This window comes from Rhinopithecus roxellana, chromosome 20 (assembly GCF_007565055.1).
Source record: "Rhinopithecus roxellana isolate Shanxi Qingling chromosome 20, ASM756505v1, whole genome shotgun sequence".
Lineage (NCBI taxonomy): Eukaryota > Metazoa > Chordata > Mammalia > Primates > Cercopithecidae > Rhinopithecus > Rhinopithecus roxellana.
The window spans coordinates 75,135,528-75,154,265 of record NC_044568.1 but is presented as its reverse complement, the minus strand read 5'-3'; the positions used below and the strand labels follow the sequence as shown (position 1 = coordinate 75,154,265).

General features: G+C 42.3%; 1 protein-coding gene across 8 annotated transcripts in view; it reads right to left on the bottom strand.

Annotated features, from left to right (window-relative positions):
• Positions 1-2,440: 2,440 nt before the first annotated feature.
• Positions 2,441-18,738, bottom strand: part of RBFOX1 (RNA binding fox-1 homolog 1) — a 380,384-nt gene continuing 364,086 nt past the window's right edge. For 3 of the 8 annotated variants that reach the window (XM_030925445.1, XM_030925447.1, XM_030925448.1), the window contains 2 exons: positions 5,827-5,902; positions 5,321-5,468 (listed from right to left, as the gene is read on the bottom strand). In XM_030925445.1, coding sequence (XP_030781305.1) covers positions 5,321-5,468; positions 5,827-5,902 — 224 coding nt within the window. Of the gene's footprint in view, positions 4,332-5,320; positions 5,469-5,826; positions 5,903-18,738 lie in introns of those variants that run through there. The other 5 variants (XM_010353866.2, XM_030925450.1, XM_010353868.2 and 2 more) reach the window with 4 other exon arrangements.

Sequence of the window (18,738 nt, the reverse complement as noted above, 5' to 3'; positions counted from 1 at the left end):
TGGCATATGGGCTTCCTTTGGGCTTATTTCTCACCTCTGCCCACACTCTAGGGAGGACAGGAATGGGATAGCAAGAATCTGATCCACTGGCCAGGTCTTTTAAACTCACTCGCTTCTGCCATCAGTTTTTACATTTCACATAAAACTTAGATGCTTATCTCTATTTTGGATAAGAGCCTGCTTTTGGAGATTCTAATGTAAACTATCTGTCATCACCTCTTATCCTATTTAGTGGGAAGGGCTCAGGTATAAACCAGTATTTTGTGAAACCCTTATCTCCCTCCCTGTGAGGATAAAGCTAGTGACTTGTTTTAATTAGCATATCCATACATATTGTGTAAGGAGAGCACAAGCATCCCAAGTTCAACATCATCACCACCATTACCACCATCACAGACTTCGGGGTCAGACAGTTCATGTTGTGCCTCTTTCAATGCTTACTAGATACAGCTTTGGGCAAATCTGACGACCTATCGGATCCTTCCTGTCCTCATAAAATAAGGGTAACGCTATCCTGAAGGATCAATTGACATAGGCCAATACAAGTTGATTTATAACCTGCATGATCTTCATATATAAGGAGTTTACAGAGAAGCGATGATTACTTACACTGAAATAAGATGCATGCTGTTAAGACAACCTGCAGTGTGGAAAAATGATTGGAGAACAAAGAGCCTGCAGGTGGCACACAGGGTTAAACTCATGTATAAAGTTCTCATTGGTCAGGTGAGAACATGCCTCGTCAGTTAAGGGTGTACATTCTGGAATCCTAGGGTGAGCACCTGCTTGCTGTGTGACCTTGGAGAAATTAATCTGTTTACTTCACCTGTGGATAATAGCATATAGTTGATGAAGTACTGCTGCAAGCACTTTACAGAGGTTGCTTTCTTCTGGATAACAATATTAGGTCAGTGCGACTATCATCCTGAGGTGTAGGTGAGGAAACTGAGGCACAGTGCTTTGGTTTAATTCATCCTGGATTGCCACCAGCAAGTGACAGAATCAGGGTGTACACTCAATGTTTCTAGAATGCACATTTTAAAAACCTTTGTGTTGCCAACTTGATAACAATATAAAATGAGAGGATTAAGATACTAAGTAACTAAATGGGGTGGACAGTTCAACTCTGATAAGATTTTTAAATAAGGAACACACGACTTTTTGGGCTCCTAATGGGCACTCATGTATGTGAACTCTATCACTTGCTATATTTTTTTCATCTTATCCAAGGTCTCCCAAAAAGTCGTTAATAGCTCGAACATATTTGAGATGAGTGATGTATTGTTTTAAACCGAAGACTGACACTTCCATGCTGGGAGATGGCTAAGCTTAGTTCAGTTTCTTAAACAGCTGGGTTGAGTTCCACTGACTTCTTTGGAAAAATGGGCGAGCAAGAGAAGCACTTTGAACCAGTAAAACCAGGGCACTTGCCAGAGGCATCTGGTCTACTGGCGGCCAGGTCAGCCTGCTGCTCACTTGAGCAATACCCACACCCCCCCCCACCCCATCTCTGGGTGGGCCCAAGTGCAGTCACACCTGTGGACAATGAATCTACCCACTGAGAAAACCCATGGAAGCCAAAGAACTCAGAACACCAACTTGTACCTTTTCAGACTAAGCTTTTATTTTTTTGATATTACAAACCAGTTTTTTTTATTCACAAACCACTGTAAGTGATATAAACACTAATTTCTAAAGACAGATATACACATTTTCTGGGTTTGCAGATTGCGTGATGTGTGTGTTAAGAAGTCACTATATGCCACACATAATAGTAATTTTCCATAATTCATAATAGCAATAGTTATTTAGATAAATGAAAACATTCCAAATAAATACTGTTTAAAAAAAATCCAAAATGTTTGTTTACATCTCTGACATACATTTTTAAAATGACTTATTGGCGTCTTGGAGTGCCTAGACAAAAGATTCTGCAACATCAGTTGGCACCCACTTACTCTAAATGATTTTATTAAAACTACATACAGTCATGGGGGAAAGTACAGCTCATTGATGAAAATCAAAACTGCAAATGAATTTTACTTTAACCAACACAGTAAGAATTCTATGTTTGTGATTCGAAACACAATACAAATTCTGGATTTTGAAATCTGAGGCAATCGGGAGAAATTTATTCTCCATAGCCCCCCTGCTCCTACTCTTTATTCCCTCTGGAGGATGCCATCGTATTTTAATAGCTCGTTTCCTTTAAGAACATCAACCAGGCACCCATTGCCATAACACTATTTTCCAGGTGGGGGAATGAGAATGCCTTAGTGATGCTATAAAACACCCCCTTGCCCCTCCCCTCACCCACCCAAAGAAGTGTGGTGAAAAAGAACACTTCATATGCTTTTGGCTGATAAACCTTCTCCCCCCTCCCCCTTCTCTCTTTTCAAGATCACTATCTGTCTTAGATATCGAAGCTACAGAAACTTTGTTTTCAAATCTTGTGAAACTTTATTGATGGTTTAATATCCAACTGATCTTACGGCATGCACATAGGATGGCAAGAGAAAGCTGGATCACACTTTTTTTTTTTTTTTAAGTTTTGTTTGGTTTTGTTTTAAAGCAGAGTTGTTACAGCGGATTGGCAGGTTCACAGCGGTGAGTTGATAACTTACTGAAGTGCGTGCCACAGGGCCTGCACTGTACACATGAGGACTTAACCTATGGCAGCAAAACTACTCAGGGACAGCCTGCTGCTGTTTTCATTTAAATACAAAAACAGGAAGACCCGTGACAGATACCCCAACTTAGGTTAACTTGTAAACAGGACAACGTGGAAAGTTCAAACAAAAGTACAGACAAACTGCAATTTTTCGGCTGTGTCACTCTGGCCCTGCATCCAAGAAAGGTGGGCAGACTTTGTTCTTTTGGGACGAAGAGGATGGATGTACTTTGTTTTTTTTGTTTTTTGCATCCTTCTGACAAGTGTCCTGGGCCATGGAGACAGAACTAAAGAGATCATTTTGAGATAATCCTTGGGTGTGGGAAAGAGGTGGAAAGGGCAGGATCTCACGGACTGAAAAATTGCAGATTGCTCACAAAACGCAGTCATGTTTCAAAAAGTACCAAGCTGATGAAAATACCATGATTATCTCTACTCAATGATTGCAATACTTGTAAAATGCTTCTATAAATCCGAATATGATTATCATGTAATTCCATAAAAATTATACGTCTGTCTCTAACAGTTGTTCTACTAGGCTAAAACTAAAGCTTCATAGACTGTTTCTAGAACTTAACAACTCCACTGCACAGATGTAAATTTTATACATATTTTAACTGGTACAAATAATTTAAGTTATTACTTTCTTTTTTTGGAAAAAAAGAAAAATAGAAACAGTGCTTTTTATCACCTTTTTATTAATGTTATTTTTTCCCTCCCATAATATAAAAGTCAGCAATGATATCAATAATTTATTATACTGGAAGAAATATAAAAAGAATGTTTGATGACCTAACTAGTGGGTTTTTTTTTTCTCCCTAAATAGCGACTGGTTAAGAAGCTGAATACTGCTGGGTGGAATGGTTTAAAGGGTGGGTTTGCACAGCTTCATTCAACTCAGATGCACAAGTGCTACTAGAAGCACCCCCTTAACATAACCTTTGGCTTGAACTGGCAATGAGTAACTTAGAACCATTGATAAATGATTGTTGGTGCAGTGGGTCGTTTAGATTCATCAGTTACAACTTTTTTGTCTTTCAGCCAAACCCCAGTTCCAATCCCCTAAGTCCCTCCCAACCTCCCCTTTCACAAAATAAAATAATGCAGATGCAGAAAAAAATGACTACTGTAGTCACTTACACTCTTCCCAAACAACTGATAACCCCAGTTAGCTTAATATTCAGCATATATAAGTCATTTACATAATATAGCACTCTGGATATGGCCCTAAACCAGTTTTTATTCATATCTAGCATCTTTCTAGATCAACCACAAAAACTCCTACAGCCAGCAACCAAACTACGGAACCTTCAGAAATTAAAGACCCACAATATTAAAATACACAGAACAAAATATCTGAGGTATAAGATAAAAAATGTAATTTTTTTCCTTTTTATTAGTATTTTTTTTTTTTTTTTTTTTTTTTTTTTTTTTTTTTAGAGTTGCTAAAATGATGTACTACTGCATGTATTGCAATACTCAGGCCTCGGAAAGCTTCCTTTCTCCCCACATTGGAAGGTTTTTATGGTTTTGTCATTTAGTATGGAGCAAAACGGTTGTATCCCCCTCGGTATATACTAGCCTGCAATGAAGAAAGAACGAGACCCACATCATCAGCATGGCTCCTAGTCTTGGCATCAGTCAAAGGTGCAAAAGCATTCTGAAACAAAGCAATTTGAGGGGTGTGTTTTTTACATTTTCCTTTTGCAACATGTGGATCATCAAAAAGACTAATGTGAAAAATACACTCAAAACCAACCGAAATGGAGGCACCCGCTACCCATCCCAGGTCATTTTTGGAGAACTAAAGATAGGGCCATTTTTGACCCTCCCCAATAGCTCCTCCTAAAGAAATTCCCTGTAAAACTAAATTCTTTCAGCCCAGTCCTCTTAGCTAAAAGGACTCGTACAAGCTGGACAACTGAAGGATTTTCATTGTCTCTTTTTTTTATTGGACTGGATTAAGCTTCCCCAAGGGAACAGAATAATCTACACTTGAGGTTGAATTTGGACAATTTACTGACTGTAATTCAACTCGCCAACACATTCCTCAAGTGGACGAGGTGTTGAAGCTGAGTTGTTGAATGCAGAATTGGGATGAAAATCTCAATCTACTTCTTGACTTGGCTCTGCAAGCTGTATGGAGTCTGATCTTGAGAAGGGAAGTTGTACAGATGAATTGCTTGATGTAATTAAGCTTGTGCAAAACAATGTTTCCAAATCATGGCTGAATTGCTACAACTGAGCATCAGTGAAGTGTCTGGCCATGGCTTTAATGGCTACAAGGTGGCACTTAACGATTTCCTTTTTCTAAAAGTATTGGCAATTCAAATGAATGCCTACGGGGATTCATTTTTAGGATAAGGACTGATATTCTTGATCCAAGCAGAAAACTGCATGCCAAAGCTTTGTAATGATTGCATATGCTCTCACGTGATGGGCACGTCTTACTGTACTCAAGAGTTTCAGTGCATAGAAGTTTGAACAAGTACAGGCAAGTTCACCCCACCCTTACCTCCCATTTTTTACCCTCCCCCCACCCGCTCCCAAAACAAAAACCCAGACCTGCCCCAAAACAAAAGACAACCCCCAAACCCAGCTGATTCCTTCTACTTTCTTATGTACTAGGTACACAAAGTGTGCCCCTCTCTATTTTCTTTCCTGGGCGACTATGACTTTAAACATGAATTGTAATAGGGGAGGAGAGGCAGTCAGATTCTCAGCTGCCTGACAGCAGAGGCCTGGAAGTGTGCAGCTTAGCTCCTCTGAAGTCTGTGCTGGGGCTGGAACCTTGGGGCTATGTGAATGAGCAGCAAGGGAGGAAAAAAGAAAAAAAAAGTTCTGCATTGACACTGCATTCTGTTAGTGATGGATTTAATTATCAAAATGACTAATTATTCCATTAAGGTAAGTGCTCTGCTAGGTGAGACTTGCAAAATTAGAAATATAATAACTTACATGCACTACATTGCCAAGAAATTAAGACATTTATCAAGTTTACTGGGAGGATTAATGTGGCATTTTAGCTGCTGTTAGCACAAGAGACAAATTCAATTAAGGGGAAGTGAGAGGACGTCAACCCGTACTGAGGTCCCAGCTGGGGGAAGGGAAGGGAGGCAGGAAGAAGTTGAGGACAAGGAGAAAGTGGTACTCACCATGGCACCAACGCCGTAGGTGGGGGCTGGAGCAAGTGCGTGGTGGTAGGGGTCGGCAGCATAAACTCGTCCGTAACTGAAAGGAAAATAGAGGAGAAGATAGATCCATAGTATACAATTACAAAATAATAACAATCATAAAATCCAAAATACCAAGACAGTATGGAGGGGTCCTACTCATCTTGGAGTAAGAAACAAATTCTACTTTGCATATAAGAGTTAATCTGTGCACAATGCATTTTTTTGTGCATTTAACATGGCTGATCATATTGCTGTTTAACAGATAAATATATACACACGTACATATGTGTAATATATAATTTTCCCTGCCTCCCCGCATAACATTGTTTCTACACTGCTGAAGTCACTACATTAGAGATTGAGGTAGGCAAGAAAGAAACAACTTGAAGTATTAAGTGCAGCACCCACGGAGGGTGGTATGTTTATTCTCCAGAATACCTTTTGCCCCTGATTCAGCTGTCACCATTCAAGTGAAATAGGGTGGATAGGAAACGGTGAAGTGAACCTGTCTGAAGTTAGTGTCCAGCATCTTAGAATGGAAATGAACAAGTGTATTTGAATGGAAGCACCCTTGAAGGGTCTGTGGGACCCCTATTCCCATGCAATCAGACTGATTTGGTTTTGATCCTATGTCAGATCTTCAGTCTCATTCATCGATGGCCAGGTTCTGGGAACGGAGAGGCATTTGAAACAACATATCTTAATGACATTTATTCATCTTTGTGTTTTTGTCTCTACCATCCTACTCCCTGCCATGGCTTCTGGTATAGGCTTTAGAATAAAAATGGAGAACAGATGGAAACCAAATGTACTGAATGCCTACTAAATACCTGGAAGTGTTTTTTTTTTCTTTTTTTTTCTTTTTTTGGAATCATGTGGAGTCACTTGCTCAAGGTCACATAACTAGACAGAGCTAATCCTTCAATTTTTTTTTTTTTTTGGTGGAGGGAAGATGGGAGAGACAGTATTGCTGTGTTTCCCAGGTGGGTTCAAAACTCCAGGGTTCAAGTAATCTACCTGCCTCAGCCTCCCAAAATGTTAGGATTACAGGCATGAGCCACTACACCCAGCCTGATCCTTGAATCTCTTAAGGCAACTTGCATGCTTGGTCCACCATACCCTTTGTCCATACTTGTTTGCCCTGCCAGATAAATGGTGCTAGAGGTCCATTACTTGAAAGCTGATTCTGGAATAGAGATTCCTGTGCAAGTGACTTACCGAAGGAGGGGGGTGTACCCTTAAGAGGAATAGAGGGGCAAGTAGGTCAGAGCGAGGGGAAAAAAAAGCAAGGTCTGAGATGAAGAATATCTGCCACCTGATCCTGTGAGTTTCATGCTACAGCTGGTTCCACCTGCAGGCAAATGGGTTGGCTCTTTTAATGCCCACGTACGTTTTAAGCATTAGCTGTGGGCTTTCCTGAGGAGTTAGTGACGCACCACTGAGTTTGATGCACCACTGAGTTAAAGTGGCTTCCTTTGACATGGCACAATTTTCTGGAGAAGGCAGCAGCTATACCTGTTGGTAACCAACATTCACAGCAGCTCGGGATGAAGGCATCAGCCACTCAGTGGGATCTACATGGTTTTTTTGACTCTTTGACCATTTCCTGAATGAAGGAACAAGGCTGGAAGAAATGGGTCTGTCCGCATTATCAACTTTATACTCATTTCCCATCCCTTAGAGTCCAATTTGCATGTACTTTTTCCCTCTCCTTTCCAGTTTTCCCCCATTTTCCTTCCAATCTTTCTCATAGGTGGTAGATAAGTCACACCAATCCATGCTTGACCCCTCACACTGTGGAGTCTGGGAAGGTGAAGGAAACGGGATGATGGACCTTCTCGGACTCCAAGTTAAACCCTAGGGTGGGATAAAACAATTATATCCCGTTTGCATTGGGCATGTTCCAACTCTTAAGCCCATCTGCCTGTGTCAAAGGGCATTGAGTATGCAAATAATCTAGATGAGGCTTTCAGCTTCAACAGGATTCTCCTGATCCTCAAACAGGATGCTTCTCTTCTGAGGCAAATAATGCACTTTCATTTGGCTAAAGCTATTTCATAAATAGGATATAAACTGCAAAGGCAAACTGAAATCTTTGAGACTTTAAGTGATGTTATGGCATGGAGTTACTTCAAAACAAATGTGAAAAGATGCAAATTCAGATATTTCATTTTAAAAATTGGGGAAATGATTTTACTATGGCAATAATTTCCTCTTCTGGGGAGACACTATATGGGCGGTTTGAATGTATTTAATAAAAGTGTAGCTCCCACCTTTTACTACTGCATACTTTAATGATAAATTCTATAACACTGGGCATAGTTTCAACCTTTGTGGAAAACCCAAGGTAACAATTTGGCAGTATTCTCTTCCAAGGCAGAAGGAAAATACAGCAGCACTGAACTATTCCTCATAAATGAGCTGGCTTTTCTCCTCACGGTGACCTCTACCTTCAGCATCCAATGGTTTTATTATGATTAATAAATTTCATTTCCACAGAGGAAAAGAGACCATGTCAGCTCAAACTGAAAGCAAGGAGGCTCCTTTTCAAATGCTAATTTCTAAACACGCCCTTGTGTGACACTACAATTTGGACACAAGGTTATTAGGGAAGATGTGGACTTGAGTGCTACGTTTGCAGCAGATATGCCAAGCACGTCAGCAATCTGATATACGCAGAGCTGGCTAAGCAAAGCCCGGAGACAGAGCAAGGCAATGCCCAGGACATCCGCAGAAATGATGGGAAGATGTCTTACGGTCACCATGTTGGGATATGACCTGCAATATGGTCATCCTCCATACCATGCATCCCTGGCCAAAGTGAGCAGTAGTGCAGTCAGATCATGATCTCCATGTCCCCACTTCCCATTCATCAGTAATGTCAGAAGAAATCTTAAATGTGTCCACTTCATGCACACGATGACTAGATTAATATAAACCACTAGTAGTTCATCAAAACCAAGTCAACAGCCTGAAATCTTGTCTGTTCAACTCTTGCTCCTTCAAACCAGCAACTATTTACATGTATCAAATCTCAAGTCCGTCTATCTACTTAAATATAAATTTATACACATCTACATCCTATCACTCCCTGCTTAAAACCCTTCAATGGTTTTCCATTGATCCTAGAATAAAATCCATACTTTCATAAGCTGCCTCTGCCCCTCTTTCAATCTTCATCTTCATTCCCTTGGGCCTTGGTTACTATGCTCCAGGCACACAGGATTTTTTTTTTTTTTTTTTGAGACGGAGTCTTGTTCTGTTGCCCAGGCTGGAGTGCAGTGGTGCAATCTCCACTCACTGCAAGCTCCACCTCCCAGGTTCACACTATTCTGCCTTCAGCCTCCTGAGGAGCTGGGACAACAGGTACTTGCCACCATGCCCGGCTAATATTTTTTGTATTTTTAATAGAGATGGGGTTTTACCATGTTAGCCAGGATGGTCTCAATCTCCTGACCTCGTGATCCGCCTGCCTCAGCCTCCCAAAGTGCTGGGATTACAGGCGTGAGCCACCGCGCCCAGCCCACACAGGCTTTTTTAATCGTTCCTGCACACATGCAAATCCATTCTCTGCTTAGTCTTGGCACTTGCTCACCCTCCACCTGACTTTCAGCTTTTACGTTTCAAATCAAATATCTGTTCCCTAGAAAGAAAGAGATGCTTTCTTCTCTGGCTCTCTGCCTTTTTTTTTTTTTTTTTTTTTTTTTTTTTGGAGTCAGAGTCTTGCTCTGTTCCCCAGGCTGAATTGCACTGGCACGATCTCAGCTCACTCTAGGTTCAAGCAATTCTCCTGCCTCAGCCTCCCTAGTAGCTGGGATTGAAGGCACCCACCACCATGCCTGGCTAATTTTTGTATTTTTTAGTAGAGAACAGTGTTTCACCACGTTGGCCAGGCTGGTCTTGAACTCCTAACCTCAAGTGATTTGCCCACCTCAGCCTCCCAAAGTGCTAGGATTACAGACGTGAGCTACTGCACCCAGCCTGACTGCTCTTTAAGGGCACTTTCCAACTTCATCCCTACCCCTTCATGTCATATAGCAACTCTAACCTTATTTCCACCCCACCTGATCATTTACCTTTCACCCTCCTGGAATGAGAGCTCCATGCAGGCTGGGACAGTGTCTATTTTGTCGACCTTTACATCCCCAGTGTCTGGCAGAGCCCTTGCCACAGGGCAGGTAGAGAGGGGCAGGCCAATGGTACCGCAGGAGAGGAGGCAGCAAGACAAAGGAGTAAAGAGGGAAATGGGGCCTGGGAAATACTTATGCCAGTAACTATGATCCCACTAGTAGAATCTATCAGTAGAAAGATTCTGGGTCAGCTGCTCCATGACACATTCAGAACCCTTCAAGGCAGAAGAAACGTTTCTGGGGACTTCCAGAAATAGTGTATAATTTTTTTTTTCATCGCTTCTGTGAGTTTGCAAAACACTGGTCAAGTTGTCCTAAAACTCATCAAAAGCCTTTGGGGAAAAACTAAACAGATACCATAGAAGACTACTTTCTTGGCTAACTCACCACAGATTGCAACCATCATGAGACCTCATCTTTTTGACCTTTAGGAACAAGTTAAAACTGGGAAGCAACCCAAGACCTTGCGGATTCAGTACTTGGGGCAAGAAGATCCAGGTTTGAGTTCTGCTTTCATGATGTCCTTGCTCTCATGACTTGACAGAGCATGCTCTCTGAGCCTCGTCTTCCTCATTGGTAAAGTAGTAATTTTCTGACTGAGCCCTGCCTAATTCAAGGTGCATTCAAGAAAACCAGGTAGATACTAAGCCACCTTACAGCTACAGGAGATCATCATGCACAGCTTCTTAGATGGTGTTTCACAAACCAATTTCTCCCTCCTTGCCCAGACTTTTGGTCCACAGAGGCAAGTGAAAAATTCTGTTCTAATATAATCACATGCAACTCTACTGATCAAATTACAGATGCTTTTGGAGTCAAGATCTAATTTATGAGTTACAGATGTAGTTTAAATAGATACTTACTTGCATGCACTTAAGGTCGTGTTGGAGCAAAATGAAGAAGGATGCAGCCTCTTGAATGGGAATAGGAACCCATGTTAAAGTGCTTTATTAACTCTACTGAGACATGTTAGTAAGAAGTACTATGTACATCTAGTTGAAACAAGCTGGATGCTAACGAAATACAGTGGGCCCATGTTGGCACTCCACACAAGGGTTTCAACACAAGTTTCTTATAGGGCCACAGTAAGAACACTAATTTCACTGTATTTTACTCCCTATTTTGATGAGGAGTGTTTATGCCTTGGGAGCTTTCGTTCCTCCATTAGTATCATCTCCCCATGCTTCCCACCCCAGAGATAGCTGGGTGAATCCTGTGGAGCAGAAAGATGAAATCTGTTCAGTTCTCAGATGAAGTTCAAAAGGTAACAAAGACATCCTAAACAGCCAAATTCCAGCAAGAACGTGCATGGCCTTGTACCCCTCCCAACACAGACAAGGGGCTGCAGAGTATGCATTCAAAACAGGATGCCTCACCAGGGATCAATGAATGACCCTGGTCTCTGCAATGCAGTTAGGGACTACAGAGCCTCCCTCATTATATCTAAGACATAGTCTTAAGTATTTGGGAAAATGAATCCATGCAAGTCACACACTTACCATACAGCACACCAACAGGGCACCAACCATGGTTCAATGGTTCTAAAAACATGCTCTTTAGAGAGCCCTGGTCTAGCTAAAGGGATGTTCTTTCACTTTCCTGTATAAGGTCAAATGAGATCTGAGCCTCAACAAGGCTCACTGACTAGTTCTGGTGTCTACCCCACTAGGTGGGGTGCTCTGGGGCACCAGGTAAGGGGGACATCAGAAGGTAACCTTCACCCAGGAAGAAGTGATTCTTATCCCACTAAGATACTCATCCCATTTCATTGCCCTCATTTTTAGGGTTTGAGAAATTTTCCAAATAAATGATGTGTTGAAGACAATCCTTCGGTTTGCACTGTTGCTGGTATCATTATCAATGAGTTGTTGCTTTTCTCCATCTGGAGGAACTGCATCTGGGACACACTAAGTGTTCTGCGTTTGGACAAAATGCTTGGCTTTCAGCAATTCTCAAGGGCTGTAAAGGAGTCACAGCCAATATCGGCCAGGAAGAGAAAGAACAAGACCAGAGGGGAGGGCACGTGGCTTCTGAGTTCTGCAGCACTGCCCCAGCTACTGCTTTACTTCCTTCCCTCATCCAACTACAAATCAATCCATTGTCAATCATAAAACGTTATGGGCATTTGTTTTCCAACTCAGCCATGCTATACTCGTGACTAAATGAAAATGCAGCAAAACAGAATAAGATCTCACAGTCCTACTGAAAGAGGCTGAAGGCTTCTGACAAATCCCTTGGCAATTCTGCAACTGCAGACATGTCCCCTCAGCTTGTGGGGATTCTGTGGGGTCAGAATGGAGACAGAAGCTCACCTCAGGGGATAAAGAAATGTAGCCCAGAATATGGACCCTCACAGAAGGTCTTCCAAAAATTCTGAGCTTAGGACACCTCAATATATCTGAAATGATCAGTCTCTTACCTTTGTGCCAATAAATATTTACCAGACAACCAAAGTCTCCATTTTCAAATCCCAGAATCCCGCAAATTTCAGGTTTTAAGGTCTGAGCTAATCCCAGTATGCATCCATTTGAGAAGATGTTGGATTGTAATAATGGCCAAGATTTTGGGCTAATCTTCCAGGAGAGCCGTTCAAGGAAAGGATAAGTTATCTCAGTCCCCTATGCAGATACATGGAGAGTCAACAGGTGCCAACCAGCCCACCTTTGCCCCACAGGAAAATTTCAGAGAGTTTCCAGAACCTCTCAGGCCATGCACCCTGGTTTGCTGCAACACGGAAAAACCCTCCTGAAAGCATGAAGAATAACTCTTTGGATGTATTGGAAAATTCAGAAAGCAACGGTTTATCTAGGAAATGCTCCTGTTCACTTTCACTCTACAATAGTCAACTGAGTTCTGGACTTGATCTGTTGGTCAGTTAGTGAACTTAGTGAATGTGTTCATGAGGGAAATACTCCTGTGGTTACTGCAGCCTTCTAGTTTTAATTTGAGCAATGACTTAAACATTTATTGACCATGGAGGTGACCAAGCCCACTTAACCTCAAAGCTTCTCAAGATACTTAGATGGACTAAACCAGTCCCCAAACACCTAGAGGAGCAGTCCCCGGCCTTCTTGGCACCAGGGACCACTTTTGTGGAAGACAGTTTTTCCACAGACCGGGGAGGTAGGGGAGTAGTTTAAGGAAAAAATTGTTCCAATCCACATCATCAGGCATTAGAGTCTCAAAAGCAGAGTGCAACCTAGATGCCTCACCTGCACAGTTTACAGTAGGGTTTTTGTGCTCCCATGAGAGCAGGTGGAGCTCGGGCAGTAATGTGACTGAAGGGGAGAGGCTGCAAACACACAAGAAGCACTGCTCACATCCTGCCGTGTGTCCCGTTGGGGACCCCGATCTAGAAAATGACGAAAAATGCAGCAAAATCTCCAAAAATGATACAAGCAGAAGCAGAAGAAATGCTCTAAGATAACAAGGAGTCATCTCTACTTGGCTCTGATGTGAGTTACACATTGTAGTGATGTAGTCATCTTGGAGCACAGTTTCATTGCTGTTATCTTCCTTACCTTGTCTTTAAAGTGCTTATCTTCAGAAATCACTTAGCACATTTTTCAGCCTCGTGATTTCCCTGCCTCCCCTGAGAAGTAGGATGGAACACCTCTGAGCTCTGTAGACCCTACATGGGAAGCCACAGAATTTGCTTTTGCCCACTGATACCTGTCATACATCATCAGAACTGTGCATACAGTGCATACACAATCCAACACTATGACATCTAAAAGACTCAGACCATTTACTCATAGCAAATCAGATCACATCATCCTTTCTCTACCCCACCAATGCTGTTCAAAACCTCTTCATATTCTGAATCCCAACAGCAGATTTGAGGGAAAGCAGAGTAGCAGCTAGTCTCGCATTAAAAGACACAGTAAATCCCACCTTTGGTGATGAAATTCTCCTGCCCTAGAATACCTCCTCTAATAAAGGAGCTGTGTAGGCACATTGTCTTTAATGCAGAGCTCAAGGCCATCCTTCTCTCAGAAATTACATTTCTCCTTTCTCTGTGTCTACTCTTGCTCTACCAAAATTACTAAGAATTGTTACTGTGCTTTGAAATGACCATGGCACCCCAGCTACATTTTACCACACAGGAGGAATAACAAATTGTATCCCTCATGAGATTTTCAATAACCTGCCATGAAGCAGGGTTGAACAGCTGCTGGGGATCCCTCAGTCAGAATGTCTAGAGTGAAACCCTGACTGTTACTTCTTGCTAAGTTATCTCAAAGTTCTTCTGAGTTAGTTAGGCCATTTATAAATGGAGATGATAACGGTGCATTCTGATTGTACATGGCTATAGTGAGGGTGAGAGGAGGGTTATGGTTACCAGTTAGGGACCAAACAAGTGTCAGTTATTAAGATTCAGAGGATTGCAGCTGTCGCCTCTTGTCTATTTTATGTGGGATCAGTGAGCTTCCCGGTAAAGCCGGGGGGGGGGGGTGGGTACACGTGTCAGAGCTACCCCTGATTTGGGTTGACGATCCAAAGTCTTACATACTGGCATCTCTCATCCTGAAAGCAAGCAGATCAAAGATTCTGAGACAAAACAAGCAGGGTGAGAAGTAGGGAGGTTCTGAGTCCTGAACTCCAAGGAATTTCCCTCTACAGCACCCACCTATCACCAGGAGGCAATGTTAAAATACAAGATCAAGACACTGACAATGTTCAGGTTATCTGTCATAACATTTTAATTCCTTGTGAACATCCCTCACCTCCAAATGACCAGTTCTTGGGGACACACACACTCTTTCAATATTCATTTGAGCAAAATGAAAAATGTGGTTCTAAAATGGGATTGATAGAATTATAATGAAAGCCACACATGTGAGGCACATGTCATTTTAAATTTTACAGTAACCACATTTTAAAAAGTGAAAAAAGTGAACTCGTTTTTATTTTCTCCAGAATATTCAAACTGTCATCACTACAATGTGTAACTCACAATTATGAAATATTTTACATAATTTTAGTACTAAGTTTTGGAAATCCAACATGCATTTTTTACTTACAACTCATCCTGGTGTGGACTGGCCACATTTCAAGGAATCCACAGCCAGACGTGAACACAACTTTAGTAAGTCCTATTGTGTGCTCTTTTTACCATTGAAACAACGTTGGCTGTGTGTGGTGGGCCTGTGCCTGTACTCCCAGGACTTTGGAAGCCCAAATGGGGGCAGGATGGCTTGAGGCTAGGAGTTTGCGATCAGCCTGGGTAATAGAGCAAGACCACATTTCTTCAAAAAACTAAGATTGCTGGGTGTGGTAGCACATGCCTGTAGTCCCAGCTATCAGGGAGGGTGAAGTGGGACGATTGCTTGATCCCAGGAGGTCCAGGCTACAGTAAGCTACAGTAAGCACCGTGGCTCACACCTCTAATTCCAGCACTTAGGGAGGCCAAGGCAGGCGGATTACGAGGTCAGGAGATCAAGACCATCCTGGCTAACATGGTGAAACCCCAACTCTACTAAAAGTACAAAAAATTAGCCAGGCATAGTGGCGGGCACCTGTAGTCCCAGCTACTCGGGAGGCTGAGTGAGGAGAATGGCGTCAACCCAGGAGGCAGAGCTTGCAGTGAGACAAGATCACACCACTGCACTCCAGCCTGCGCGACAATGCACGACTCCATCTCCAAAAGGTTCCTGATTGATCAGTTAGTGTTTCCCAAGGTGTGAGGTCTTTTCTATTATAATTATCTGGGGGTAACTTGTTAGAATGCAGATTTCCAGGCTCCCAGTCCAGACCCATGAATCAGAATCTCAGGGCCAGGGGAAGAAGACAGAACAGGCTCTGCTTTTGTAACAAGTTCTCCAGGTGACTTGCATGCATTCCTCTAGAATTGGATAACTACTGTTTGATTTTTACAAATTCTGCATGGTTTCAGCACTTTCCCACTTAGGTTAATTCAGACTATCTCGATATCTTTAATTTTCATAAATTGATTAAACACACTTCATAGGGTATTGTTATTGCATGTAGCAAGCCTGAGACTATGCCTCGTATACAGAAGGTTCTCAATAAGCGGGACTATATTTCCTAAGTTCCTTTGCTTATACACCCCCTTAGCTCCCTGTACTTCTCCTATTATAATACATATCACACTTTATTGGAAACAGACCAATTAGCCACAAATCAATTTACTGCATGACAACTTTGCTGAATAATCAAATCACTGAAATGCAGGAAAGACTATTAGATGAGACTTGCTGAAGGATCAATTAGAGGAATGACCAATTTGGAAACTTTTTCTAAATATTAAATATTACCTAAAGTTTTAATGCAGCTGCCAGCGTGTATAGGTTGACAAGTGGGGATAGAAGGGGCTGGTGACACCTCCTTGTTACCCCTGAAGTTGCTTCTAATTGGTAACCTGGGTAACAACCTGTCCCACAGAGGACAGTTTCAACAGCTGTTGCAGATGTATTCACTCGGTCAAGGCTTTTTTGCAGACCCCTACCCTTAACCCCACATGGTTATGTCCCATACTCTTCAGGAACTAAGATGGAAATGTGTCCCCAGATTTGTTAAGGGAATGTGTGGTGGGTCCTGGCATGGTGGAGGGGGCATATCTTCCTGCTAGCAAGTCCCAGCTTACACCTACCCCCTTTATACATACACACAGACACACACACACACTCCCTCACACGCCCTTTGGGCATTTGGGCAGGGGATAGCTGGGAGCTTTCCACTTGGACTCGGTGTCTAAAACAACTATTTCAACCTGTCTGGTGGTTTTCAGGGACTAGAATATTGATTTTCAGCCACTAACTTTCAGCAAAAACACGTCTGGTGAATTAACCTAGAACACACTTGGCCTGTTTAACTCTGTCTTCCCTTAATACACAACATGCTTCCTGACCTGACATCTGCTACCTCTATCCCCACAACTACACCAGTACTGCCGGCACACAGAACTAAACATATGCCTGCTGCCTGAAGGGAACAAGCCAAGTTAAATGAACTTCCAGTGCAACGACCACTACAGAACCATTCGGTGCCCTTTGGTCTCTCCCATATAGTAACAACTTTGTCATCCAACTCATAAACACTAGTTTTGTAAGAGCAAGATTAGCATACTGGGGAAGGTGGAATTCCATCTGGAGTCAGAAGGTCAAAGTTCCAAGGGCAAAGAAAAAGGAGTGTGTGGACGCAGTGTGACCCAGGGGAAGGGTTTTGGTATCAGATGAACTCCTGTGTGACTGTGGGCAAGCTACTAAATGTTTCTGAATCTGAGTATGTTTTTTCTCACTTTCCAAAATGGGCATAACACCTCATTGAGCTGCCGTGATAAACTATACATGCATGTATGTGTATATACATATACATGCGTTATACATATCCATGCACGTATGTATATCATACTAGCACACGTAATTTGCTCAATAAATGATGGTAAGTTATGATTACCCCCTGGAGAATTCAGCAAAGCCCCTACAAGGGACTATTACTGCAGGGATAAAGGGTTTGCTTTCCCCAGGGATTAAAGCATTGGTGCTCCATGGAATTAACTGATAGACTTGGACGACAAGAGTGGGGGAGTGGACATTTAACAGACTCGACCTTGTACACTTGTAATCTGCCAGCATGTCGTCTTTGTTCTCCCATCAAAACAGAGCTTAAAGATGACCACTTCTCACCCACAGCCACCCCACTAACCCAAGCCATTGTCACCCCTCTCTGGACAGCTGTAAGGGCCTCCCCCATCTCCTCTCAGTGCTGTTTCTTCTGTTCTTTGGCACTTCGTGGTCTCTACAAAGCAGTCTATCTGATGTTTAAAGTCAAATTACAACCCTCCCTCCAGTGCCTCCATATCACTCTTAAAATCCCAAATATTTTCTGTGGCCTTCAAGTCCTAACTTGCTCTGACCCCTGGCTACCTCCTAGATGTTATCTATAAAACACTCACCTGTACTCATCCGTGGGTCATACTGGATGTCTTACTCCTGGACACCTCAAGTATGCCTCAACCACAGGGTCTTTGCACCTGCTATGTTTCATGGGTCACACCTTTGCTTTATTTAGATCCCTGCTCAAATGTTACTCCCTCAGATAGGCCTTCTCTGATCACTGAGTCTAAAATAGCATCGCACCTTACTTTCCATCTCCTCCCCTGCTTTTTGATTCATTATAGTAAGTTCACAACTTACTATGCATGTGTATTATCTGCTTATCCATATACATGGTTTGGGATCTGTTCTCCAATACAATGAAAGTCTTTGGATGAGGGCTTCTGACTCACTTAATGCTATGTCCCCAGGGCTTAGAACAGTTCCTGACACCCAGCAAGGACTCAAGACATTAATCAACTAAAATGAATTTCTAGTCACTGATCAAAACAAGTAACCTGTTTTTCAGCCTCTGTTCTCATACCAGATCCTTCTTCTACAACTGCTACATTCACTAGTCCACCCTGGAAAAGTCCTAATGAATCACAGAGGGAGACTGCCTGTCTAAGAAGGGAAAATCATTTTCCCCCTTTTTGCCATATCTGGCAGAATCCAACTCATCAAAAGTTCTTGACATTACCAAATGAGAAACTACTCAACTGTGCAAGCTGGATGCATTAGGAGGTGTCCTGCCCTGTTAAAAGCCTAGTCCCAAGTGATACCCAAAAGAGCACACGTTCTTTCGGATCAACCAAAACAAAACAAATACCATTGTTGAAACCCCTGGGTAAGAAAATATCCTTGTAAAGATGATAGTCTCATAGATCACAAATGTTAATGAAAAATGCCTATTCTATGTGGCT